The 26,704-nt window shown below is 31.6% G+C and overlaps 1 protein-coding gene across 1 annotated transcript; it reads left to right on the forward strand.

Moving 5' to 3' along the window:
* Positions 1-7: 7 nt before the first annotated feature.
* LOC134716097 (TATA box-binding protein-associated factor RNA polymerase I subunit B-like) lies at positions 8-22,024 on the forward strand. The gene is made up of 15 exons (XM_063578864.1): positions 8-23; positions 6,023-6,119; positions 6,665-6,758; positions 7,844-7,944; positions 8,641-8,747; positions 10,657-10,765; positions 11,658-11,771; positions 12,011-12,141; positions 12,579-12,675; positions 13,384-13,513; positions 15,117-15,258; positions 17,729-17,775; positions 19,872-19,950; positions 20,577-20,671; positions 21,325-22,024. Exons 2-15 carry the CDS (start codon positions 6,033-6,035, stop codon positions 22,014-22,016), a joined length of 2,025 nt encoding a protein of 674 aa, XP_063434934.1. The 5' UTR covers positions 8-23; positions 6,023-6,032; the 3' UTR covers positions 22,017-22,024.
* The last annotated feature ends 4,680 nt before the right edge of the window (positions 22,025-26,704 follow it).

Consider the following 26,704-nt stretch of genomic DNA (forward strand, 5'->3'; position numbering starts at 1 on the left):
TAAGAACAAGGCAGAATAATCGTGTTTGTTCTTGTGATTTATTTCTACTATGTGAACCTTTGTTTCACTAAAAAAGAAGTTCGATAACAATAATCAAAGAGAGAGAGAGAGAGAGAGAGAGAGAGAGAGAGCATATAAACACCAAAAGAGGGGAGCACATGTTTTATCTTTTTCCTTAAGGTTCATCATAACCTTTTGGCTAAAATCAGGGGCGGATTTAGGCAGGGGCGTGGCGGGCGTGCGCCCCCCTAAAATTTGCAAAGCATGGGTTGTCTTCAACTTTTTTTAAGTATCACACGAGACCATTCCATCTTTTTAACATTCAAGTATATAAAACAGATAGTTTAACAGGATAAGCGTGATTACAAATCAACTTACCTACGATTTATTTAAGTTCTATAAATATTGTATACTTCAATGGAAGGTGTCAAACGCGGAGTTGCGTTTTTAACAAATATAATGTTCGGCTTTATAACTATTTTGATCTGAGCGTCACTGATGAGTCTTATGTAGACACACTGACGATGTGCAAAACAACAGTTATTTTGTGGTGTTCCTGTATTTCTTTATGTTACAACTACCCGCACCTTGTCTTTCAAGGTTTAGTTAAGATATTACCCGATATTGCTATATAGACAATTTTACAACAAGTGCTGGTGTCTTGGTTGTAGATTGGTTTGCATAGGAAAACAGAATCAAAATAAAATGTTCACATAATCTTCAGCTTCTGTTTTTAGGGCTGCAGCTTTATAACTGTAGCTTCATAAACACATACATGCAATATGAATTCCTTAGTGGGTTTTAGGAGATTGTTGTAGATTTTTCCAATTTGTAGGAGACCTTGCCATCACTACTCTGAGGTTCTTCTTGGATTAGGGACATATTGTTTTACCTCTGTCCGTCCATCCGCCAGTCAGTCACTTGATATTTGGTACGGAGAAACCAATAGGACGTATACAAATCTAATAAAATAGTTATTGTTTTCCCCCTGAAGATATTTGATTGATTACTATGAATGCAACACAAGTTTTCCCAGCAACCATTGACATAACATCGCTATATTTTTTATATGGAGTCAGCTTGTGTATTCCGGACTGAGTTCTGTCTCTATCCTTATTGTCTTCAGTTCAGTTTGTTGGGAAATATATGGGGGTAGTCTCAATGAATGGAACCTAAAAGATTTCTTGTTAAACATGGCGACTGTAAGTTGTTCGAATACGTTGTTAGGGGAGGATTTATGCGGTTTCAGCTTGAAACTTTAATTTCTCCCTTGTTTTACCACACAATAATTCGAGATATCTACATTGCACCCTCTTTAGAAAAATATTTCAATAATTTTATCTCCACCAGAACTCGAACCAGGTGACCTCGATGCTACATTAAGGCAGAGCAATAGGCAACTTTCGATTTCGTAGTCCAAATAATTATGACGTCTTGTAAAGGCGTCACAGAAAAAAAAATATAATAGCCTTTCAAGACGTCATAATTATTTGGACTATCGAGTTCGATGCATCTGTCAAAAACTTTGGTTTAAGTGAACATCATTTGAGCATTTAGTGGCGTCATCACTTCCATTCCAATGTTGAGCGAGTGGTTGAAAAACTGTAATTTTATATTGTACGAATTATTCGGCAAATTGAATTCCAAAAATTAACAATCAGCTCTGCTGTCATTAGGGAATTGTCAGTGAGTACTTTAGTACTTCTAGTTTATCTTACACAATGACGATCACTTAGTCGCTTGATGAAAGTTAATAGTGCAGGGATGCAGGTGTAGGATTAAATAGTGTCCCCCATGAAATGATGTCCCATGGACAAAATTTCACAGATAAGACCTATGAAATTTGATCCAGGACATAATTTTATTATAAAATATTGTCCACTTCTATGTAAAAGTGTCCCTTGACAAGAGATTCTATTGTGACCTTCTTTGGACATCTTCTCATATAGTGAAATCATGTCCATATTGCATAAAAGTCTTGTCTAATTAACCAAAAAAAAAATTTAACAAAAAATAATAAGACTAAATTGACATTTGTTTTTAAATATAATAGGAATCTATGAATTGTTTTAACATCTTTGAATTGTCCTTTTTAACAAGATCAATAATGTCATGAATAATATTCATAAATGCTTGATTGCTGTTTCTTCTTGCACATACCTTTCGGTCTTGTTTCAATTTGTCCTTATGAATTTCAAATTTTAATGTTTTCTCTTGTGTTTTTTTTTTGTAAACATGTATATAATACATTTCATTGTTTTTAATTTGAAACTGCTTTGCCTTCCTTCTAAATGATCTCCTATTATTATTTTCAAATTTTTGAGGGTATTGACCATCACACACATAATCATACAGCTGTTTATAATTATCACTTTCCATTTTTGTTGACATCTGTGTTGTCTTTATTTAAATTTAAATTTTGATTTAACTAATTGATTAAAACATTTCAATGATTTCTAAATTATTTCCCTTCTTTAGGGACAGAAAAAAATAGCTACACTATGAAATATTGTCCTTTGTGACATATTTTTATAAAACATCCATGAAATTATGTGCAAGTACTGGGGACAGTTTTTCACTAAGGGAGACACTATTTTATAGTTTACAAATGTGATATTCTGTCCCATGAACAAAATTTCACAGACGAACTGTGAAATAATGTTCTAGAGGACACAATTTCATGGGACACTTTTTTGGCTTACACAGGTGCGTATAATTGACAGATTTTTTTTTCCGGTGACGGATGAACTCGAAAGTGGTCTATTATACTCTACGATAATAAAAACTTTATTTTTCCCTGGCTAGGTAATTCTTTTAACGGTTGGTTTTTATTCTTGGGTGCAATTGTAACGGGAGAGCATGCTTCAACATTTGAGGCAGATTTAGACAGGGGCCTGGCCCTCCCATTTCTCTGGCCTCGACAATAACGCTTGTCCGATTGTCCGGTACAAGAGGTAAAAAAGGTCGGACAAGTAAAAACTGTATCAAACTTGTCCGTCGGGACAAGTACAATTATTCTGCAGAAAATAAATTTAATCCAACTTTGATGAACAAAGTAATTTATTATATAAACAAAAAAAACAAGAAAACATAGATTAATTTGACATGTTTCTGTATTCTGTTTTATATTCAAATTCAAAACCTTTTTCTTCAACATGAAAGATTCAGCTCCAATTGTTTAAGGTCAAGGAACAGTAAATGGGCTATGTCGCAGATTTTGCTAAAAATTTGCATACAACCTTGACTTGTTGAACTACAACTGAAAATCGAAAAAATAATGCATTTATCTCTTTTATTATCTGAAAAAATGCAGATTGATTTCTTTTAATATGGGTGAATATTTGTATAGAAAGCACATAAAATCGGCAAAAAAACTTCTAAAATTTGTCTTAAAATCGCCAAATCTCTAATTCTACTCCATAGATTTTTCTTTAAAAACAATATGTTGTTGATACATAAATTTCCGTTATAATGGTGCAAAATAAAGATAGGGTCACCGACTTCGTTTTTACGGTATACATCAATCAAAGTTGCGTTCTTTGTAAAAAAATCCAACAAAACGTCGAAATAATCGTAACGTTATCGCGTTGCAGGCCGTAAAACGTTGAATTTTGACGTTTTTCACTACCAACAAGGTAACAAATTGATTATTTGACAAAAAACGAAGTCGGTGACCCTATGATTATTTTATATCATTAAAACAGAAATTTATGTGTCAACAATATATAGTTTTTTAAGAAAAATCTATGGAGTAGAATTAGAGATTTGGCGATTTTAAGACAAATTTTGAAGTTCATCGAGCCAGAGTTGTATTCCAAATTTTACCGAAATCTGTGACATAGCCCATTTACTGTTACTTGACCTTAAGAGACAGTTTGGCACCGTAGGAGACATAATTTAGTAGACATGATTAATAAACAGTTTGACAAGGCAGGAGACATTTCGGGACCAAGACAAATCAGTTCCTCATGTTGCTACCTTATTCTGTTCCTTATAATAAAATAAATACAATACCAGTAATTTTTTCACAAAAATATTTTTTTTTATTTACCATAAAATTCACAAGATCATATTTGTTCATAAGTAGAAAAAAAACAATACTTGCAATATGGTGACCTAAAGTTGTTAATTTCTGTGTCATTTGGTCTTTTGCAGAGAGTTGTCTCATTGGCAATCAGACCTAATGATGGCTTATCTTTTTCTTTTTAACCGGATTTTTGTGACAAAAATGTCGGTTTATAGTTTTGGGGATGTACGGTGGGCGGGCGGTCGGTTGGGCGGGCAGCAAACAAATGTTGTCCGTACATTAACTCATGAACCGTTCAACCAAAGCTTTTAAAATTTTAATATGTTGTTACTGACAACTAAATGAAGGTCAAGTTCAATAATGGCGATTATGACTTTTACCGTTCAGGAGTTATGGTTCTTGAAAGATTGAAAAATGGAGTTTCCAGTTGTGTCCGTGCATTTACTCATGAACTGTTCTACCAAAGCTTCCCAAATTTTAATATGTTGTTACTGATGACAAAATAGAGGCCAATTTCAATAATGACGATTTTGACTTTTACCGTTCAGGAGTTATGGGTCTTGAAAGATTGTAAAATAGCGTTTCCATTCACATTGTTGCATTTACTCATGAACCATTCAATCTAAGCTTTTCAAATTTTAATATGTTGATACTGATGACAAAATGGAGGTCAAATTTGATATTGATGATTTTCACTTTCACCATTCTTCAGTAATGGTTCTTGTGATATTGCCAGGACACAAATAAATATAAATAAATCCTGTTTGCTGTCGTTGTGACAGCCTCTTGTTATTGATTGCATTTGAATAAACTTTTTTTAACTTAAAAAAAACAAAAAACAATACAAATCCAATGAGTGTACAGGCCTTTCAGATGGTGCCTCATGATTAGAGTCTGATGAGACTAGCATTGATGGAAACTAGAACCTAATTCCTTTGATATGACTAGTTTCGCAGTTGTACTTGACTCATATTTTTGAAAAGTTTAAAAACAAAAATACATCAAATTCTGTTACATTGTGTAAACTCATTTTGCTCCTTTAATCAACTAAAAATTCAAAAGGTTATTTTTCATAGAATTTTTTTTGGACAAGTTGCAATTTCATTCGGACAAGTAAATTTTGGTATGTACTTGTCCTACAGGACAAGTTGAAAAAAAAGTTATTGTAGAGGCCTGATTCTGGGAAAAAAATAGTTGCTTATATAGGGTTTCAGTGAAGCATGACCAGAGAGAGCCACCTCCTAGGCAGCCAGTGGGCCCCACTTATGAAAAATTCTAGATCTGCCATTGAACATACAAAATCGTCTTTGTCTCTACCAGGTTTATAATGTATCATAACTTAGACTAACAATAGATGTATTTACACATTTCGGTGTTCAACTTGTGAGGCCATACATAATTTCTGGAATCATTTCTTTCAACAGGAAAGATGGTCAATTTTGCACACCTTTCTGACATTATTTACCAGATAGGAGGTGCACCTGTATCCCTGCTCTATTAAAAGTTTTTCAGCCATTTCGTTATTGTCATTCTGTTGGGAAGAATAGCAATAACTATTTTCGTTGGTACCAAATTTCATGTTTTGAAGAAAACTTGCATACTCATGGATATTTAGTTTCATGGTTTTGACAAAGTCTGTATACATTCCTTTAGAAAATTTGTTATTCCTTGAACCTTTAAATTCACATTGTTCCCCTGTACCCACGAAATCCAAGAAAATTGGTAACCAATGAATATTAATGAATCCACAGTATCTAATTATTACTAACCTGTAGATTCACAAACCAGAGGAGAACAGTTTCGGGGAAGAAGCCACAAGACCAGTTTCAAGGCCAGCCTAACCATCCTGCTAGAGGTCTAATGAATGGATAAATGAATAAACACTTTTCCATTTCAATTTTTTCTAATGGTTTACCGTTATTATTTTAAAAAAATACTAGCAAAACAATATAATTCCAGATGGTCTTCATATGAAATCTTGTTTATCTTTTGTAGATTTAGAAACATGCCAGTTTGTCAGGAATGTGAAGGGACAGATTTTGATGAAAGAGATGGGTTGTACTTTTGTCAGATTTGTATGACACAATCACAAGTAAGGAACAAAAGTGAATGTGAAGGTTTGAAATAATATCCATGACATTTTTTAATTTTATACAGAAATACAAATCTTTATCCTGGACCAGTTTTTATCTGGGTATTTTTGGTATTATTCTACTTTGCATAAACTAGACATTTTGAAATATGAAGTATTGAGAGAAGTTCTGATAATTTTAATAGAGATTTATATAATTCTTATGGAGAATGTTTTATAATAACCATGAGGAATGCAGTATATGGTTTATTGCTGTAAAAATGTCAGAACTGTCATGATGACTTTGTTTTCTCTGTTTCAGAGTCTGTTATAATATTGTAAGTCAGATACATGTATTATTGTGTCCTGTAACAGTAACATATCTTCTTTTTTTTTTTTTAATTTCTGAATTTTATTAGACTTTTCAAAATGACTGTTTTTTTTTGTTGCTGATGTTATATCGTAAGCAAAGAAGGATTTATTGTGTGTTCTCGTATCTTTTGTTTACTTGAATTGATTATGGACTACTGTATGAAAATTGATTCTATTGATTGATTTGATTACAGGACTTAAGACGAGAGGAGGAAGGAGAAGACGGAGGAACCTTTTATAATGTATCGTCAGTAATTAATAAGAAATCAGAAAGAAAGAAAAAAGTTGGTGAGTATTCTGACAAATGGAACTTAGAAGTTCAAGTATATTTGTGACAAGTTGTGGTTTGAATTAAAGTTCTTGTGTTGAAGAGAGAAGCTGTATTTTGGTCATGAAACTTTTAAACTAAGGAATGTATCTCCCTCATGCAAAGCTCTGATTCCTTTCACGGATTTGGCTATACTTTTTGGACCTTTTGGATTATAGCTCTTCATCTTTTATATAAGCTTTGGATTTCAAAAATTTTGGACACGAGCATCACTGAAGAGACATGTATTGTCGAAATGCGCATCTGGTGCAAGAAAATTGGTACAGTACCGTTAATTTTATTTTAAAGTTCCACCTTTGCTTTTTAATAATATTTTGCTGTAAAAGATAGGAGGAGAACTCAGGAAGGAGATTATAATCTAAAATGATGATAACCACTGCTACCATATGATAGAAATTCCATGTTATATTATCAGTGTCATATTCAGGGGTCAAAATTGGCACTGGTCTGTTTGTTCAAGACCAGTAGAATTTGCATCAGACCAATTGATTTCGTCAGCTAGTGGTCCGGCGGACCAGTAGAAAGTTGTTAATAAAACTCACTGATTGCATCGCAATATCAGTTTGTTGGTACTTGGGGGGCACTACACTAGTATTACAACTGATCAAGTTAATTAATATCTCGGGTGAGTGTCTTCACAACAACAAAATGTGGAAAGTTTTGGAAGGACCACCAGATAAAAAATATATAAGTGTCATACAAAAGGAAGATCGGAATAAAAATTATGAAATTAAAAATAGGTAAGGCAAATATAAAAAATCCTGATAAAAAACATTGAGATTATTAATCCAATCTTTTTCTTGTCTAATATATGTAAAAGAAAGCATGAAAATAAAAGTAAAAATCTATCATTTATATTACTGTTTGTAAAATGAATGTCATTTTTGCAGGACCAATAGATTTGCAGACGGACCAGTAGATTTTTCAGTCCACTGGTCCATCTGGCCAGTACACAAAAAAGCTGAAATTAGACCCCTGGTCATATTGCATCTTATTTTGAATCTGTCTTGCTTCTATCTAATAACTTTAATGTTCCTTAACCTAGAAAATAAAGGAAGACCTTGGCACAGCTTTGAAGCATTTACAATTATTATAAGGGAACAAGTTAAAGCACTGATCAAGTTAGGTGCTTCAGCAAAACTTAAGGTAAGTGATACATTACAGCAATTTCAAAACAACAATTGATATTTATTGGAATAAGATAGAATAAAACATAAGTTGAGAGACATTAGTACAATAAAAGAAAATGTTTAGCCCTTTTTACTCTTAAATCAAAATTTGAAGTTGGTTATCTCCCCTTTTCTAGAAGAACTGTTTAGCGACAATGAAGTTCAATGAAGAGTCAACAACTAACAAGTTGTAATCTCTTTTCTTTTAAAGATAATATTTGGCTGATATAAATATAACATTTATTCATTGTAATTGTATTCCCAAAACTCTTTTATCAAACTCAAAGATTGGGCATTCTCCCCATTATAGTTTATAAGATGCTTGTGAAAAACATAACTGAAGCTTTTTGAAAACTCTAATAAAAAATGAAAATAACACCATATAAATTCCATGCATCTGAAGTCCTTTTCTTGATTTACCTTTATCAGCAACACTCAAAGCAAAATATTTGGAAGTCAAGAATGTATATAATAACCTATACAGTTGAAGAGCTATACATTGTATAAGAAAAAAGTACCTTCAAAAATAGCAAAATTTTTCTAAGGTCAACTTTGACTGAGGGAATTGAAACCTTACTTTTTTACAATTTTGAAATTTATTGATAGACAATTTTAGAAAGGTTTGATTTTTTTATATTTGACCTTTTATTGAAACTTTAATATTATATTTCAGGATGTTGTATTACAACTATGGAGTAACTACTTATCAAAGACTGGAACAGCTTTTCCTGAGGATGAAAACAAAATGGATGTCTTCATGAGAAAGCATATGAGACAAAGGTAGAACATTATAACTAGATAATCTTTATCAGGTTTAAAATATCAAAGATTTGACATGTGTTGAAAAGCTGGTGATGATATAAACAGTATAATTATATGTGAAATTTTGGAATGCAATTGAAAGTAGCAAATTAACACTCATTAATTATTTTAAAGTATGTGCGCTGTTGATCAAATAGATAATGTTACAGTATAATGCAAACAGGGGCACTTCCAAAAATTAAATGGGGTGTAGCAAAGAATATTTCACGTCTTATGAAGCATGGATATGGATCTTCATTTTTTAAACCTACATTTAAACAAAAACCTAAAATCCAAAGTTTTAATCTGTGTACAAAAAATGGAAGTATGCATGCTCCTGCTTGAAGAATTATTTGTATATGATACAGGCATTTTCTAAATTTAGGCATTTTGTAAAATGACTGAATTTTCAGGCATTTTCTAAAATGCCTAAAGTTGACAGGCATTTTACAAAATGCCTAAAAAAACCTAGTCATTTTGTAAAATGCCTGAAATTTTTAATGAAAATTTCACAAATTGCCTGCTCTGTTTCAGGCAAATTGTGTAAATATGAAATACATGAAATAGATGATAGAAATATATTGTAAAGCTACAAAAAAAGTGTTGAGTAAAATTAAAAATGTAGCCTGCAGGTTAAGTTTTCATGTTTTACTAGTTTTAATGTCTATAGTTAGAAACTCCATAGAGCAACAACTAAGAGTTTGTACTAACTCTGTTGTTCATTAATGATCTTCTTTCATTATGGAAGAAGGGCATTTTGTTCTTTAACACCTGAACAAAGATTTACAAACCAACTAATTGAAAATGTTGATTCTTATCAGAAAAGTGTTATATGAAACAGAGAAAACTATGCAAATATTTTGAACAAATTTAAGATAAAAGGACATTCCTTGGATTATTATCATATGCAAAACTAGGTGCATTTCTTCTATTGAGCTATAACTTATTTAAAAGTTTCCAAAACACGGGAGTCGATTTTACAAAAAAAGCTTATTAATAAGATCGGTCGTAAGTATACTGAATTGTTCATGACTTGCGATCAATCTTAGTCGTATTTTTTTTGCGAAACGACTCCTGAATTGCTCATCTTGCAAAATATTGAAAATAAAAATATGATGCACTCAAGTAATATTTTAACAATTTGTCAAGTAAAAACAAGGACATAATCATATACAAAATGAGTTAACAACTTCTTTTACCATTAAGTTGTCTCATAGACCTATTGAATATGCATGACATATTTGCCACTGGAAATTTAGCATGCACCTATTCATTAAACTGGAAATTAAAGATGGGATACAATGTGGACTTTACACCAGGTATCAGTTTGAACTGTCTGGTTATTGCTATTCAATCTGCAATTATGATAATGAAATATCCTTTAGAAAAGCTTTCAGTAAAGTTTCTTTGCGTGATGGTCAGGGTTACACAAAATGTGGCTGTTAAGTGCTAGTGGTAAGACTAGATGTAACACTAAACGTTGCCTTTGCAAAAAGTCAGGACAAATATGTAACCCAAACATTACAAGTAGCAACAAATAAAAGTCATCTTCAGTGTTTATGTAAATGATTTAATTACAATTATGAAACTGCAACTGTTTAAATTGCATGCTATATTTAATGATAGAATAGAATTATCTATTTGATATTTCAAGTCTTTAATTATTGAGTGCTTTCCATTCAGTTTCTAATCTTTTAGGCATTTTGTAAAATGCCTTACATTTTTTCCAGGCATTTTGTAAAATGCCTGAAAAAAATAGTCAATTTGTAAAATGCCTAAATCATGCAGGCATTTTAGAAAATGCCTAAAAATTTCAGTCATTTTTCAAAATGCCTAAATTTTGAAAATGCCTGTAACATATACAAACGAGTTTTACATTTTTAAACAGAGAAAGATATCCAGGCTCAGTAGAGTGTCCAGATATACAACCAGTACAATTTAGGAAGACTTGGAAGAAGAAATATGGTGTTTCTAAAAAGATAGCTGAAAAAGATCTTGTAAATAAGTTTTGTTTTAAAAATTTAATACCAAATGATTTTTTTACATCAGATGTAGAAGAGTTCAGGACTACAAACAAATTTGTAAAAAGTTGGTGGAGGTTATATCTTGATTTGTCAAAAATTTAGAAAAATCTTTGTACTTTGGCTCCTTTAGGTAAAAATTTTGAAAAAAGATAATTTTTTCAGTAAGGGACGAAATCAAAAGATGGATGTAGGATAAAAAACTTAAATCAAATAGTTTGGGGGTGGGGGTGGTGGTTAAAATTCTACAAGTTTTGTATATCTAAAAATCGATTTTTACATTGATCCCTATTGGTAAACCATTTTTTCCCAAATTAAGTTAAGAGGGGAGGTGGGGGGTCATCTGAATTGAGTTTTTTATCTTACATTGAACTTTTGATGTCGTCCCTAAATGATACTTCAATTCACAAGCTATGTGGTGATATACTGTAAATGAACTCATCACAAGACAGGTGTTTTAGTTTTTCTGCCACAACCTGTGTTATGAGGTAACCTATCTAAACTGAGCCTGTAAATTAGTGGTTGTCGTTAGTTCATGTCTGTAATGGGTTTTTTTTTGTAAATAGTTTTGTTATAAATTAGGCTGTTACTTTCTGAATTGAGTGTTACCATATTTTTCATTACTAGGCCTTTTTAAACCGACAATATAAGGTACAGGTTTTTTCATTGTTGAGGGCTGTCCAGTTTCCTATAATTGCTTTCATCCATTTTTTAAAAACTTTTGTGGATAGTTGTCTCATTGGCAATCATAACACATCTCCTTATTTTTATACATGTAACTAGAAGAAGATCGAGAGAGTGGTTTAGATTTTTGGTTCATTATAAAGAAAATCATAAAACAATGTGTCATAAATGTCAATCATTTCAGGAGAATAAAAAATTAATGACTGCTTTACAAAATGAGGAGTTTTATGAAGGAGACAACCCTGCAGAGCAAGCAGCAGAAGAGGAACCAGATTACAGCTCAGATGAGGATGAGGAGGTTACTAATTTATATTTCGAATATCTATACTCTACATATGTGGGAAGAGTTTAAAATTGCAACTAAGTTTTTTCATAATTGAAAAAAAGAAAGTTCCATCTGTTCTCATTGAACGTAGCATATGATTGAAAGTTGATTTTTGATTAATTTTATATTCATTGGTTGCATAGCCATGGCCATTTGACTATGGGGATGAATTAATAACTTATTTTATAACTCCTTAACCTTGGTTATCGTAGAGCACTGATCCTAATCAGATAAGATACATGAGAAGAAGTGTAGAGTTTATGACCATGTTAAAGACATTATGCTTTTGTTATATTGGAACATTGTATACAGACCATCTCGTCACAATATCTGACATTATAAGGTTAGTCCATCTGTTACCCATGTAACTTTTACAATTTCTTTAGCTTTCTTGAATCTGCTTTGGAAACTAGGAATTTTTATATAGAAACTGGCAAGGCTTGTAATGTGTAAATTTTGAATATGTTCTTTTTAAGCTACTAAACCAAATTTGTATTTTCATTATTTCATATATGGAAATCTCATTCTCATCTTGTTTAAAAATCTTTTCAAATTGGAAATAAATTTTATTGTTGTAATATACGTAATTTCTTCATTTTTATCTGCTTGAAAAAGATGTTGGAGCCCAAAATCATTTCATTGAGAAGTAAATTTTGGTATTTTTTTAATCCAGAAACAACCTCAATTAAATTTGTTTTAAAGATACTTCTAATATTTTTATAAGTAACAATAAGAAATTGCAATATTATTGAAATAATTTTAAGAAGGATTGCTTTCCAGATGGGCAGACCAAAATGAAATACCTTATTACAAAGCAACATCATTATTACCAACAGATATTAAGTTTTGTGCAAAGGATGGGCCTACATTCTCTGCAGTAAGTTTATATTAAAAAAAATATGTTTTTTGTTTTTTAGAAGCATCAATCACATCACCCCAGTGTACTTTTGATAAAAACAACTTTAGAGAATCTTTACTACATATCTTTTTAAATAATCTCTACATATATAAAGTTGTTTCCTTGGTCACACAAATTGACAAACCTTTCCAATCTACTATGTACTGTAAACCAACTTATTTTCGCGAGCGATTTATTTTCGCGACTTTCGTGAGTACAAAAATAACGTGAATATAAATCGTCGCAAATATATAAAACTTGGATCATCCTTATTAAATTTTATCAAGCAAGTCAGAAAATCGCAAAATTAAATAGTCGTGAATTGGTCGAGTTAGGGGAAAACGCGAAATAAAGTATCCGCTAAAATAAGTTGGTTTACAGTATTTTAAAGTTGAAATATACAAATTTCTTTCATGGTTTGTTGTAATGGTAACCAGATCAATGTGAAATTTATATTTATTTTCTTAACACTTTGTACCTTCAAGTATAATTATATAGAACTAATTTTATGAATACTTTTTCAATAGCACCAATATTTTGATCCAAATAAGGGCCTTTATGTCCCTTCTCCTTTGATAAGGAATGGCAGATTTTGTACAAATACTGCCCATTGAGTGGTTGTACATATTCTGTTGCTCTAGTGCCTATGAATTGTACCTTTTGATATTGTAAACATGTTGCTTTCAGACTGTTTTAAAGTATGAAAACCTGGAATTTGAAACTGAGAAGTTGATACAGTACTTGAATTTGACTGATGTTCCTGATGTGTCACTCCAACTTCTGACGTCTAAGTACATTGTTATGTTAGATTTACCTGGTATGCATTGAATTCTTTGATTTCTATAATTCAGAATTATTTATTATTGCGATTTTTGGGAAATGGACAAGAATGCAAGATTGATTATTGTGGTTTCATGAAAATATGCATAAAATATATGAATTGGATGTCAGAGTTCTTATCATGCGCGTAGCTACGTTTACGTCAAAACGCCCGGGCGTACACTTGAATTTTGAAAATAAAATAAATAATCTACATAGAAAAAGAAAAACTGGTCAAAAGCACACCAACCTTGTGCTTCTTTTTTCAATGGATTGTAATTTTGAATAAAAAGGGACTAAATTTGCTCAAATAGATCATCTAATATATGTGTTCGATTGTTTTGTAAAAGTCTGAATCTGCTATGAATTCTACGTACTTTTCTTATATTTAAAGCAATTCACTATCTGCTCAGATTCGATATGCTGTTTGTATTTTTTGTCGAGCCTTTGATTTATGTCCCAAAAGCAAGACAAAGCGGCGTCAATATACAGGTTCCGAAGTTGGATAAAGTCTTATGAATGACTCTCCGTGAAATTTTACGAAAGTTGGACAGAAACTGTTTATGATCAAAAGAGTATATTCAGATCAATATGATAAAGCAATTATATCTTTAATTTTCCCACATTTTAAGACAAAATGTATTTCTTTCTGCAATTAATAAGTGGTCACAGTTTGGGCTTACATTTTGCTATTTCTCAATACATTAACTACTTGTCGAACCTTCATCAAATTTTATGAAAATGCTGAAGAAGCTGTTTTTCTATGACTAATGTCTAAAGCTAAATTTTGATAGCATTTGTTTTCGTTCGTTTTTCTGTTCTTTTCTGATAGACAGATAGCCGGACTCTTCTTTACGCAATTAATTGTTGTACATGCTTAATTTATAAACCTTCAGAGATTGTCGTGAAATATTCCAGATCAAGAAAAAAATATCAAAAGAAAATTTTAGATTTTTTTTTTAAATCCCTTTAAAGGAATGATAAATTGACTCACTTTTTGTGGGACGAAATCCTAGGTGTTTCAATTTTTTTCTATTGCATCTCTTAGAAATATTTTTTTTTGAGTTAAATGTGCTTGTGTCGATTGTATACTCACTCACTGCACCCTTTAAACTTATTTAAAAGTAATATTGGTTTGGACGTTTTCTCTCAAACAAATGACCATTAGGCTAGCTTCCAGTTTAACACGATGAATAAGTTAACCGTGATGTAACAAAATTTAACCAAAACAAATAAACCAATTGGATTCAAAAGTATGTTGCTATCAATGATTTTTTACTGACAGGAATCATAACGGTATCTCATTCTCGAAAGCTTTCGGGGGCTTAATTCGTCCCGTTCGAACCCACTACCAGCAGGTGCTTTAGATTGAGCGGTCGCCAAGGTTCGGGCGTACACGTAAAAATTACCCAGCTACGCCACTGCTTATTATTGCAATAATTACACAGTTGCATTATTTACATTAAATAATAGACACTTTAAAAAATTTCTGAATGTACAGTAGTAATCCTATAAAGAACAAAAGACATCAGTAGTATGGATGCCCTTTTTCATGGCAGTTGTGCCAATTTTGTAAACTTACATTAAATTAAATTTTGTAGGTGAACTACATGGATTTGTGATAAACTTGATACAGCCAGAGCTAAGACAAGAAGATGATAGGAGATATAATGACATGTTGGCCATGGGTTATATTGTTACAACACTACAGCTATTGTTAGGGTTAGATGATTCAACAGAAAGGTGAGATGTTAACAATGGGTTATACCGTAAAATTATTAAACCTGTTTAATGGTAAGATGATTTGACAAAATTTGTATTTTGTTTTGATTGGTTTTGGGGTCCGAATTAGAAAATATCCTTTTCATTTGGGAATTTGGTGATATTGAGAAAAGACTGTTAAATTCATATAAAAAATTTCAAAATGCAAGTTTGAATTATTGCAATTATAACCATGTTGCATCTTTTGTATTAATGTAAACATCGCAATAGTTTTTATACGACCGCAAAATTTGAAAAAAATTTCGTCGTATATTGCTATCACGTTGGCGTCGTCGTCCGAATACTTTTAGTTTTCGCACTCTAACTTTAGTAAAAGAGAATAAAAATCTATGAAATTTTAACACAAGGTTTATGACCACAAAAGGAAGGTTGATATTGATTTTGGGAGTTTTGGTCCCAACATTTTAGGAATTAGGGGCCAAAAAGGGCCCAAATAAGCATTTTCTTGGTTTTCGCACTATAACTTTAGTTTAAGTTAATAGAAATCTATGAAATTTTGACACAAGGTTTATGACCACAAAAGGAAGGTTGGTATTGATTTTGGGAGTTTTGGTCCCAACATTTTAGGAATTAGGGGCCAAAAAGGGCCCAAATAAGCATTTTCTTGGTTTTCGCACTATAACTTTAGTTTAAGTTAATAGAAATCTATGAAATTTTGACACAAGGTTTATGACTACAAAAGAAAGGTTGGGATTGATTTTGGGAGTTTTGGTTTCAACAGTTTAGGAATTAGGGGCCAAAAAAGGGCCCAAATAAGCATTATTCTTGGTTTTCGCACAATAACTTTAGTTTAAGTAAATAGAAATCAATGAAATTTAAACACAATGTTTATGACCATAAAAGGAAGGTTGGTATTGATTTTTGGAGTTTTGGTCCCAACAGTTTAGGAATAAGGGGCCCAAAGGGTCCTAAATTAAACTTTGTTTGATTTCATCAAAATTGAATAATTGGGGTTCTTTGATATGCCGATTCTAACTGTGTATGTAGATTCTTAACTTTTGGTCCCGTTTTCAAATTGGTCTACATTAAGGTCCAAAGGGTCCAAAATTAAACTTAGTTATAATTTTGACAAAAAATGAATCAGTTGGGTTTTTTGATATGCTGAATCTAAAAATGTACTTAGATTCTTGATTATTGGCCCAGTTTTCAAGTTGGTTCAAATCAGGGTCCAAAATTAAACTTTGTTTGATTTCATCAAAAATTGAATAAATGGGGTTCTTTGAGATGCAAAATCTAACTGTGTATGTAGATTCTTCATTTTTGGTCTTGTTTTCAAATTGGTCTACATTCAAGTCCAAAGGGTCCAAAATTAAACTTAGTTTGATTTTAACAAAAATTGAAATTTTGGGGTTCTTTGATATGCTGAATCCAAACATGTACTTAGATTTTTGATTATGGGCCCAGTTTTCAAGTTGGTCCAAATCAGGATCTAAAATTATTATATTAAGTATTGTGCAATAGCAAGTCTTTTCAATTGCACAGTATTGCACAATGGCAAGAAATATCTAATTGCACAATATTGTGAAATAGCAAAAAAAAATTTAATTAGAGTTAATCTTTCTTTGTCCAGAATAGTAAGCAAGAAATATCTAATTGCAAGAATTTTTTTTAATTGGAGTTATCTTTCTTTGTAAAGAATCAACTTAAATCTATGTTATATACAATATACAATGTACATTCACTTTTTACTACCAACTGATAAATTAAAATAATCTTTACCATTCAGTGATAACAAGTAGTTTTTTACATCTTAATATTTTATGATGTATTTAAATGAATAGTTATTGTTGCAAACTCCATTAGGAATTTTAATTGAGATTAGTTTTGGAATAAGGGAAAGGGGGATGTGATTAAAAAAATTGGGTTCAATTTTCTCATTTGAAATTTCATAAATAAAAAGAAAATTTCTTCAAACATTTTTTTGAGAGGATTAATATTCAACAGCATAGTGAATTGCTCTAAGAGAAAACAAAAATGTTAAGTTCATTAGAACACATTCATTCTGTGTCAGAAACCTATGCTGTGTCAACTATTTAATCACAATCCAAATTTAGAGCTGAATCCAGCTTGAATGTTGTGTCCATACTTGCCCCAACCATTCAGGGTTCAACCTCTGCAGTCGTATAAATCTACACCCTGCAGAGCATCTGGTTGAATTTACAGTAAATGATTCCACTGAAGGATAATTTGTTAGCCATTGGTAATACTGTTACCATAATAAAGGAAATTATTCAGATTTAAAGGTCAATGATTACTAAAAAGACATTTACTAAAGATTGATGATCAGTACCTATATTTATATCTCTGAACAGAACAAAATTCAGGTAGAATAAGATTTACAGCTTTTAGAGATTTTTTTTGTGACTTAAGCCTTTTCAATGTATGAGAATGCTTTTTTTAAAGTTTTGAAATCAAAGATTTTCCTTTTCAGGGAGTTGTCAGATATTGCAGTAGAGCTGAATAACATTTTCCATAATAGTGAGTATCAACTGTTCAAAACTGTTCTACTTTTTATTTTTATTTTTTAGGCCATGATTTCTTAATTTGTTGGTTTACGGATCTGCCGACCCTATTTTGCCGATTTCCAGAAAAGAAAAAAAAAATGACTTTTCATGTTTTTTTATTCCGCCAACCCTAACAAATGCATTATCCCTGAAAAATAATTAAAATATTCTTTTTTTGTGAAATGAAATGCATTAATCACCAACAGAATTGATAATACTTTCTGTTGTGAAAAAATACAACTTTATGTTTCTAAAAATAGACAAATCAATTATAACTGACCTTGAAATGTCGTTTGCGCATTGGCCTGTTGGAAGGACAAATTCCTTTTCCTAACCTTACACCCTTATTTACCAGTGCCTTTCAAAACTTTCTGTGATTCTTCATTCTGGTCTATCCCTCAATGTAGAACCTATCTATTAATTTTTCTGTTGATTTTCTCTCTTCCTGAACCAGGGGCGGATTTAGGCGGGGGCGTGGCGGGCGTGCGCCCCCCCCTAAAATTTGCAAAGTATGGGTTGTCTTGAATTTGTTTCAGTATCAGAAGAGACCATTCCTTCTTAACATTCAAAGTATATAAAACAGTTAGTTTAACCAGGGACTTTCTATACTAAGTAACTTAGTAACAGAATCAACATGTTTACTAATCAACTGACCTATGATTTATTAAAGTTCTATAAATATTATATACTTCAAAGGAAGGTGTCTGACTGAAACATAAAAAAATGTTTTAGCAGTCAAAGTACAAAAAATTGTTACATTGTATTTGCCGTTTTTATAATCAATTTCTTTGATAATTGAAGTGCCGAATTATGTATACTGTATTACATGCATGGCCGGGATCCCCACAAAATAAAAATAACTGCGTAAATGCATCTCATTCTGATTTAAGTGGCGAACACAGTAATTATAAAGTCTGGCACGACCTCCAAAAATCCAAAAAGTAAAAACATATTATGAAAGGACAATTGAAAATCACGGCGAATAGTGGAAATTTTCGTTTCTAGTATCTAGTATTGGTCATGTGAGCTGATGTTATCTGTCTTGTCTCACTTTGCTTTCGTCGATCTTTCCTTGTATCTGTCAACTCTTTACATTTCCATCGTCCTAACCAAGTTTGTCTCGAGTATGGTGTTATGGAGTGTTAAAGTAATTCTTAAGTGAACGGGTTTCATTTCACATAATTGAAACCATATTGAATAGCTAAGACACATTGGCGATCTGCAAACAAGGGCTTCTTATTTTTGTGATATTTCAGTTTTTCTGTTTATCACAACTACCAGCACCAATGTCTTTAAAGTATTGGTTGACAAATATTTATTATCTGATATTGATATATAGACTATTTTAGAAGTGCTGGTGTCTTCAGTGTAGATTGGTTTGCATAGGAACACAGAATCAAAATAAAATGTTTGCACGATCTTAGGCTTCTGTTTTGGGCTGCAGCTTTATAAATTCTATCATAGATATGCAGAATGCCCGGAATCTCTTACATGTAGTGCGTAATTTATTGGTGTTAGGAGATTGTTGAAGATTTTTCAAGTTTGTAGGAGACCTTGCCATCATAACAGAGAGGTTTTTCGCGGAACAGGAAAATATTGTTTTACATCTGTCCGTCCATGATACTAGTGATTGTAGATTGTTGTCAGGTTGGACTTAGGTGATTTCTACTTGAAACTTGCTGTCTGTACCTCACAGTAGTTCAAAATACCTACATTGCACCCCTTTAGAAGAATATTTCAAAAAAAATAACCTCAAAAAAAATTTCGCCTCGCTCCGCTAGGCAAATATAAACATTGCGCCCCCCCATAATCTAAAATCCTGGATCCGCCCCTGTGGACATGCATGAAATACTTTCTGCAAATAACAATCAGTTGAAATTTTGAAAGTCTAAACCTGATAGATATGTTGTATTCTCTGGAAAGTAAATTTGATAAATAGAATTAAGCCTTCAGAAAATTAATGTAAGTTCTGAAAAACCATCAATTGTGTGTTTGATCTCAAGGAGCAAGTAGATATATTTTTAGAAAATAAATATATTGTCTTTTCATTTATTTATTTTTTGCTTTCAGAATACAATATGTTTGTATGGTCTGACTGGACATCACACATCTCTAAGAAGATAAAAGCAGCCAGAACAAATATTTCTGAGTAAGATATTTTCCTTAAACTTGTTTGTTGTTGAACTTCAAATTACTCTTGGTCGGACACACCATGAGTTTCTCAGATATTTTTTCTAGTATTGAAAGGTGATATTAATGCCACATGACATTTAGGATAAATTCCAGCAGAATTTTTTTAACATGAATGACCTGTTGAATGATGGTTGAATATTTAGATGATATGTTTGGTTAAATTATCTGTAGCTTTTTTAAGCGCTTAAAATATAAATTGATCACAACTTAAGCTTAGTCAATATAGCCAGACAATTTTTCTAATTCTATTATTCAAAGAAAATGATAGTACAGGTAGGGAAATTGTGTTTTCCATCCTGTCTTTCTGTAAGTCTGACCTTTAGTATTTTTAGGCTGAGGGATGCATTTTATAAAATTCTGGTCAACATGAAACTTTGTATGCATGTTCATTATGATGTGAACTTTTAGAATATATCCTAAGTATATTTCAAAATCGATTTTGAATATAAAAAAGAAGATGTGGAATGAAGTTGAAGTTCACTGAATATGGAAGGTAATATTATAAGCAGGGCATGGTTTCTATAGAAACATATTCTTTGTTCTTTATGAAATATGTACAATGGTTAACTTTTATTTTTACAGTGAATCAAGAAATATAAAAGACACAAAGAAATTCATTGAAGATTTCATTTTGTTTGATAAAGACAAGAAATACAATGCAGCACATTATAAAAGAGGTTTGTTTAGTACAATGAGATGGTGTTTTTGTTTCTATCTTTTTCCAAATAAGACCAATACCGACTTTAAAGCTGTGTTACTGATTACAATTGATTGAAACAGGGCTTTCAAAAAATATTTGAGCCAGCTGGACATTCTATATCTGATCCCAATTTTTATCCCTAAGACTAAGTCACAAAAGGGAATTATGGTAATCAGATGGCAATTCCAATGATTGACTTAAAAAAAAATAGATATCAAACTTTATATACTTTGATATGAGTTTGATGTTCTGACGTAAACTGTTTAATTGGCAGTGCATCATTTAAAGTGTGCTCACATCAGCATGCTTATATCTGCCTTAGATTCTTTATTTGTGTAAAATGATGTTGTCAAAAACTTTACTTTCGTTTTTAAAATCACATTTTCCCAAAACCAAATGTTGACTTGACAATGGTAAAACATGGACCACAAATGGATAGTAAAACCCATGTATGTTTACAAAGCATGACGGGGGTGAAGCTCTTTTACTTTATTTCTTCAACAAATTACTTGAAATGAATGTTAGATACAGGTATCAATGACAATTTTAGCATTTTTGAAGAAATGTACTTTACAAAAAAAAATAAACAAAGAAATTTGTGAAAAGCCTCCATTTTCTAATCTGTTTTAGATAGAACAATAAGACCAGAGACACAAGATGCCTTGTTACGGCCTTTAGAAACATTGTACAAATCCTTACAATCAACCTCTGGGACAGTCACAGCTGACCCTGAGTCAGATAATGAGGAGTATAATCCAAACTTAGAGTCTACTCTAGCTGACTTCTTTTTGGACCCAGATAAAGAGCTAACAGAACAGACAAAGGAGAAATCTTCAGATTTTAATTTTAAATCATCAACATTAAAGTTTATAACCCAACCTTTTAGTTTTCAAGATGATCTTGATAAACTGAATCTTTCAAGGCTTTCAATGCATTCTTTGTCAACCGATGATTCTGATCAGGAGCTGGAGAGATCAGATATAGACATGTTTGAGACACCAAAGAAAAGGAGAAAGAAGATGGCAAGAAGTCCAAATAGAGATATGGATGAACATGAAAGTGAAAAGTTGATGCATTTGATTCATAGACTAGGTGAAATTCAGGAATCTAACATTAAAGTTGACCGTAAAAAGAAATATCATGAACTTGTATATCAAGCAAAAGCATATCAATGGTTGATTAAAACCTGTTCAGATATGATGGCATGCTCTACAGATATTCTCAACAAAAAAGTAATAGAAGTGCAAAATATTTTATTCAGGCATTGGGATAGATCTCAGTGGCGGAGGAAAAAAAGACTGATTACTTTATTAAAAAAATGATTGTGCAATATGATAGTGTCCTTTATTACCCTGTTGCCAATCTAAAACCAAAGGTTTGTCTCTTGTCAGTGTGCTTTTCTAAAGATATTAATTTTCTCAAGTATAAAATCTCTTGAAGAAAAAAATTAATAATGTACCCTTGTCCTTTTGGCCAAGTGAGTTTTTCTCATCACTTGGCGTCCATCGACGTTGCTAACTTTTACCAAAATCTTCTCCTCTGAAACTACTGGGCCAAATTTAACCAAACTTGGCCACAATCATCATTGGGGTATCTAGTTTAAAAATTGTGTCTGGTGACCCGCCAAAATAACTAAAATGGCCGCCATGGCTAAAAATAGAACATAGGGATAAAATGTATATTTTGGCTTATAACTCTGAAACCAAAGCATTTACAGCAAATCTGATATGGGAGTAAAATTGTTTATCAGGTCAAGATATCTCTGCCCTGAAATTTTCAGATGAATCAGACAATGGGTTGTTGGGTTGCTGCCCCTGAATTGGTAATTTTAAGGAAATTTTGTCCATTTTCATTATCTTGAAAATCATTATAGATAGAGATAACTGTAAACAGCAATTATGTTCAGCAAATTAAGATCTACAAATAAGTCAACATGATAAAAATGGTCAGTTGACTTTTAATGGAGTTATTGCCCTTTATAGTCATTTTTTAACAATTTTTCATAAATTTTTGTTATCTTTTACAAAAATCTTCTCCTCTGAAACTACTGGACAAAATTTAACAAAAATCATTATTAGGGTATTTAGTTTAAAAATTGTGTCCAGTGACCCGGCCAACCAACCAAGATGGCCACCATGGCTAAAAATAAAACATATGGGTAAAATGTAGATTTTGGCTTATAACTATAAAACCAAAGCATTTAAAGCAAATCTTACAAGGGGTTAACTTGTTTATCTAGTAAATATCTATCTTCCCTGAAATTTTCAGACGAATTGGACAACTGGTTGTTGGGTTGCTGCCCCTCCAATTGATAATTTTTTTTTTAAATTAGCTGTTTTTGGTTACTATCTTGAATACTATTATAGATAGAGATAAATTGTAAACAGCAATAATGTTCAGCAAATTAAGATTTACAAATAAGTCAACATTACCAAAATGGTCAGTTGACTTTTTAAGGAGTTATTGCCCTTTATAGTCATTTTTTAACAATTTTCATTAATTTGGTAAATTTTGGTAAGTTTTTACAAAGTGTTTTCCTCTGTAATTAAAGGGCCAAGTTTATTACAGATAGAGAAAATTGTAAGTAACAAGAATGATCAGTTAAGTATGATCTACAAACACATCACCATCACCAAAACACAATTTTGTGATGAATCCATCTGTTTCCTTTGTTTAATATGCACATAAACCAAGGTGAGCGACACCGGCTCTTAAGAGCCTCCAGTTTTTTTAAATCAAGGTCCATATATATGCAACCAACTTTCCGGAAAATTGTGTTCTAGCGATTTTTAGAAGTACATAGGGAAAAGAAATTAAATAGTTTATTATAGTGTCACATTCTTATATATATCATCATATACAATATAAAAATCTTTAAAACCATATAGGATCCCTGCCTTTAGTTGATGGTTGATGTGGTCTGGTCCACTTTGTTTATTATAAATTCTGCAGAGTCAAATCAACGATCGTAGCAAGTGTTGTATTTAAGGGCTCTTTTATGTGAAAGACTTTCTGGAATATATGTATAATAAAACATGTTTTTTTTATTAGTGAGGTGAAGATGGTTTGAAAAAAAATAAGGATATATGAAAATGAACTTGTTTTCCTGTTTGAATTGTTTTACATTTGTGATTTCAGGGCCTTAAATAGCTCACAATGCAGTATGGGCTCTGCTCATTTTGCAGGCTGTACGCTAACCTATAGCTGACAATTCTCTGTCATTTGGTCTCTTGTGGAGAGTTGTCTCATTGGCATTCATACCACATCTTCTTTTTTATATACAGATATACCACTGATTTGAACATTAATGATCAGCTGTTTCCATTTAAAAAAAAAAACTTGCAATAGCAACCATAAAGCTTGCCACTCAACAGATAGCTGCATCATTAAGTTATTTAAGTACCATTATTCTTTACTATGTGGCATGGCAGATCTTTAAATAAAAGGCAAGTTTTATGTATATCTTGCTTACATGAACTATGGCAGACAGCAATGCTATCTGTGTTCGTCATATATTCACCACTGAATTTTTCTCATTCAACAAGCAAATGGATTTTATAATGGTTGTCCTATTCCAATGATTCCTTGGACTGAAATGTTTATGATCATCTGTGCCAAACCTCCTGGATGAGGTGTTATTCAGAACCTCTTTCCTATGGTTGCTATGCACTGACATCACATATTTGTCTTCAATATTCCTCCTGTTTTTGGTATCTCATTTCAATTTTTCACCAAAAACAATTATGATTCCAGATCCTTTATTCAAGGAGCTGCATCAAGGAAATGTTTAATGGGCATGCTAATTTACAGAAAAATGAATCTCACTTCATACCCAAAAAATTTAACCACATGTGAAAATGTCTCAACTTCAAAACAAGCCATCGTACATATCCAAGGTTACAATATGGACTGAGCTACAGAAAACAAACTTGCCATTACCATCTATGGGAAATTAATTATTTGTAAAATTATATTGACCCCAGTAAGTTGTCTTTACAAGGGTAGAACTATGGTGAAAGCTGCTATTTAAAATAAAAATCATTTATATTTCAAGCATCTTTTTCCCACATAAAACAAGGGAGAGAAATAAAAAAAAAATCTGTGGTACTATGATGTCATTTCTGTCAATTCAGAAATTATTGCAGCTTTTTTTTTTAAAGCAAATAATGTGATTTTATGATTATTGCAATGATATATGAATGCATATTTTCCTGAAACCTCAATAATTAATCTGACACTTTTGTCCATTTTTCAAATCTCAATAATAAATGCATGCAATAATTTCTGAACATATGAAAGTACTTATTAGTGAGAAAAATCAGGAACATTTTTTTGCAAAATTCTCAAAGACCCAATCACCTACCTTCCTTTATATTCAAACAAATCATCACAGCAAAAAGACCAATGGGATTATTTGTAGATCTCAAGTTTTTATCAAGTTTGCTTTTTTGCAGTTCTTGTATCACTGATCATCTTGTTTTTTTGAGTAAAAACTAAATTTTTAATTGCAATATCTCCAATTAGTTAATGGTTTTGGTCATACATGTATTATCATTTTCAATTGATCTAGCATTGCTGATCAATGTGTCTGCTTACAGTATCTGCTAAGTTTAAAGGTCATGAATAATAGACTAAAAGATGAAAATTATTAAAAATTCATCATGTAAGGGCACTAACTCATGTCTTGATTTGTTCCTATCAGATAGGTATTTTTTTTATAATGCTGATCCAGTTTTTCGTCTTAAATCTTGGGAAAACGTTTCAGTTTAATGGCAATAACTTTGTACTATTATTAAGAGCCATCTGACAATTTTGGTGGAAATGGCATCTTGACATTTTGAGCATTTTTGGCACAGGCAGGTTATCTCTGTCTAATGAATTTATCAAGATAAAAGGAAAATGTATTTAAAGATAGTAAAAAAAATGTCATTGAAGGGCAGTAACTCCTTTCTGAGTTTGTCTATACTTTTCCATTATTTGGCATTTTATAAATCATGTTTACAGTATTTCTCTTCGGTTTTGCTCTTAACAATTTCTATATATCTATAAAGTATTTAAGATGATAGACAAAATATGAAAATATTATTAGAAATACTGCATTTTACCATACTGCTATGTTTAACTACTATGGTCATGTTAGTTGGTTTGTATGGGAAAAATCAACTTGCCTTCCTAAAGTTCAACTCATATTGTAAGCTCTCAAGGGTGAATGGTTGGTAATTAAAACAATAGGAATGTACCAGAATAAACAATGTAAAAAAGTATATAAAAAACTTGACTCTTTGATACCAGTTCAACAGTTTTTTAAATATATGGCAAAATTGACAATTATTGTTTTCATGTACATGTAATATTGCAATTACATTCAGTAAGTGATGTCCTTTTCAAATGATGTTGACTGCTTAATACACTATGTGTCATTTTCATACAATTCTATTCATCAATGGCTGTAATAATTCCACTATTTGAATATTGATGGTTTTAAGTTATTGACTGTAATTATTGATTATTTATTACAGATGTTCGATGTTTGCTCTTATTTAAGCAATTGGTATGAATTAATGGCATTAGTGAATTATTTATTGCAGTCCCTAAACGTTGACATATAATAATTATTAGTGGACATGTAATACCATTATCATTATTGTATTGTATTGAATGTATATTATCATTATATGGTATGCCATGTATATTTATGCCTTTACCAGGGACCAAAAGTATGTACCTCGTTTAATTTTACAAGCAACACAAACAAATGAGAAAATGCAGATTACAATATTACAGATTCGTGTCAATTAGCAGTAGATTCAATTTAAATCATGTATTCGTTGTGTAGGACTTTAAACAACTCAACTACTCTCTTTTACTACTAAATTATAATTATCACTCGGGGTGGGGGGGAGGGGGAGGCAAAATGAATCTCACCTTTTATCTTTCTCCAAAAATATCTTAATACAAACGTAGAAAAAAGGGTCAATGAGAAATCCAACAGTCAACTGAGAATCTGTCA

The sequence above is a fragment of the Mytilus trossulus genome, chromosome 4, assembly GCF_036588685.1.
Source record: "Mytilus trossulus isolate FHL-02 chromosome 4, PNRI_Mtr1.1.1.hap1, whole genome shotgun sequence".
Taxonomy (NCBI): Eukaryota; Metazoa; Mollusca; class Bivalvia; order Mytilida; family Mytilidae; genus Mytilus; species Mytilus trossulus.

What these genes read in the sequence shown, in the direction of transcription:
- LOC134716097 (XM_063578864.1), top strand. Translation starts at nt 6,033, where the DNA reads ATGCCAGTTTGTCAGGAATGTGAAGGGACAGATTTTGATGAAAGAGAT. An exon ending in TTTGTATGACACAATCACAA is followed by an intron (nt 6,120 to 6,664) that starts GTAAGGAACAAA and finishes ATTTGATTACAG; the next exon opens with GACTTAAGACGAGAGGAGGA. An exon ending in ATGGGCCTACATTCTCTGCA is followed by an intron (nt 12,676 to 13,383) that starts GTAAGTTTATAT and finishes TGTTGCTTTCAG; the next exon opens with ACTGTTTTAAAGTATGAAAA.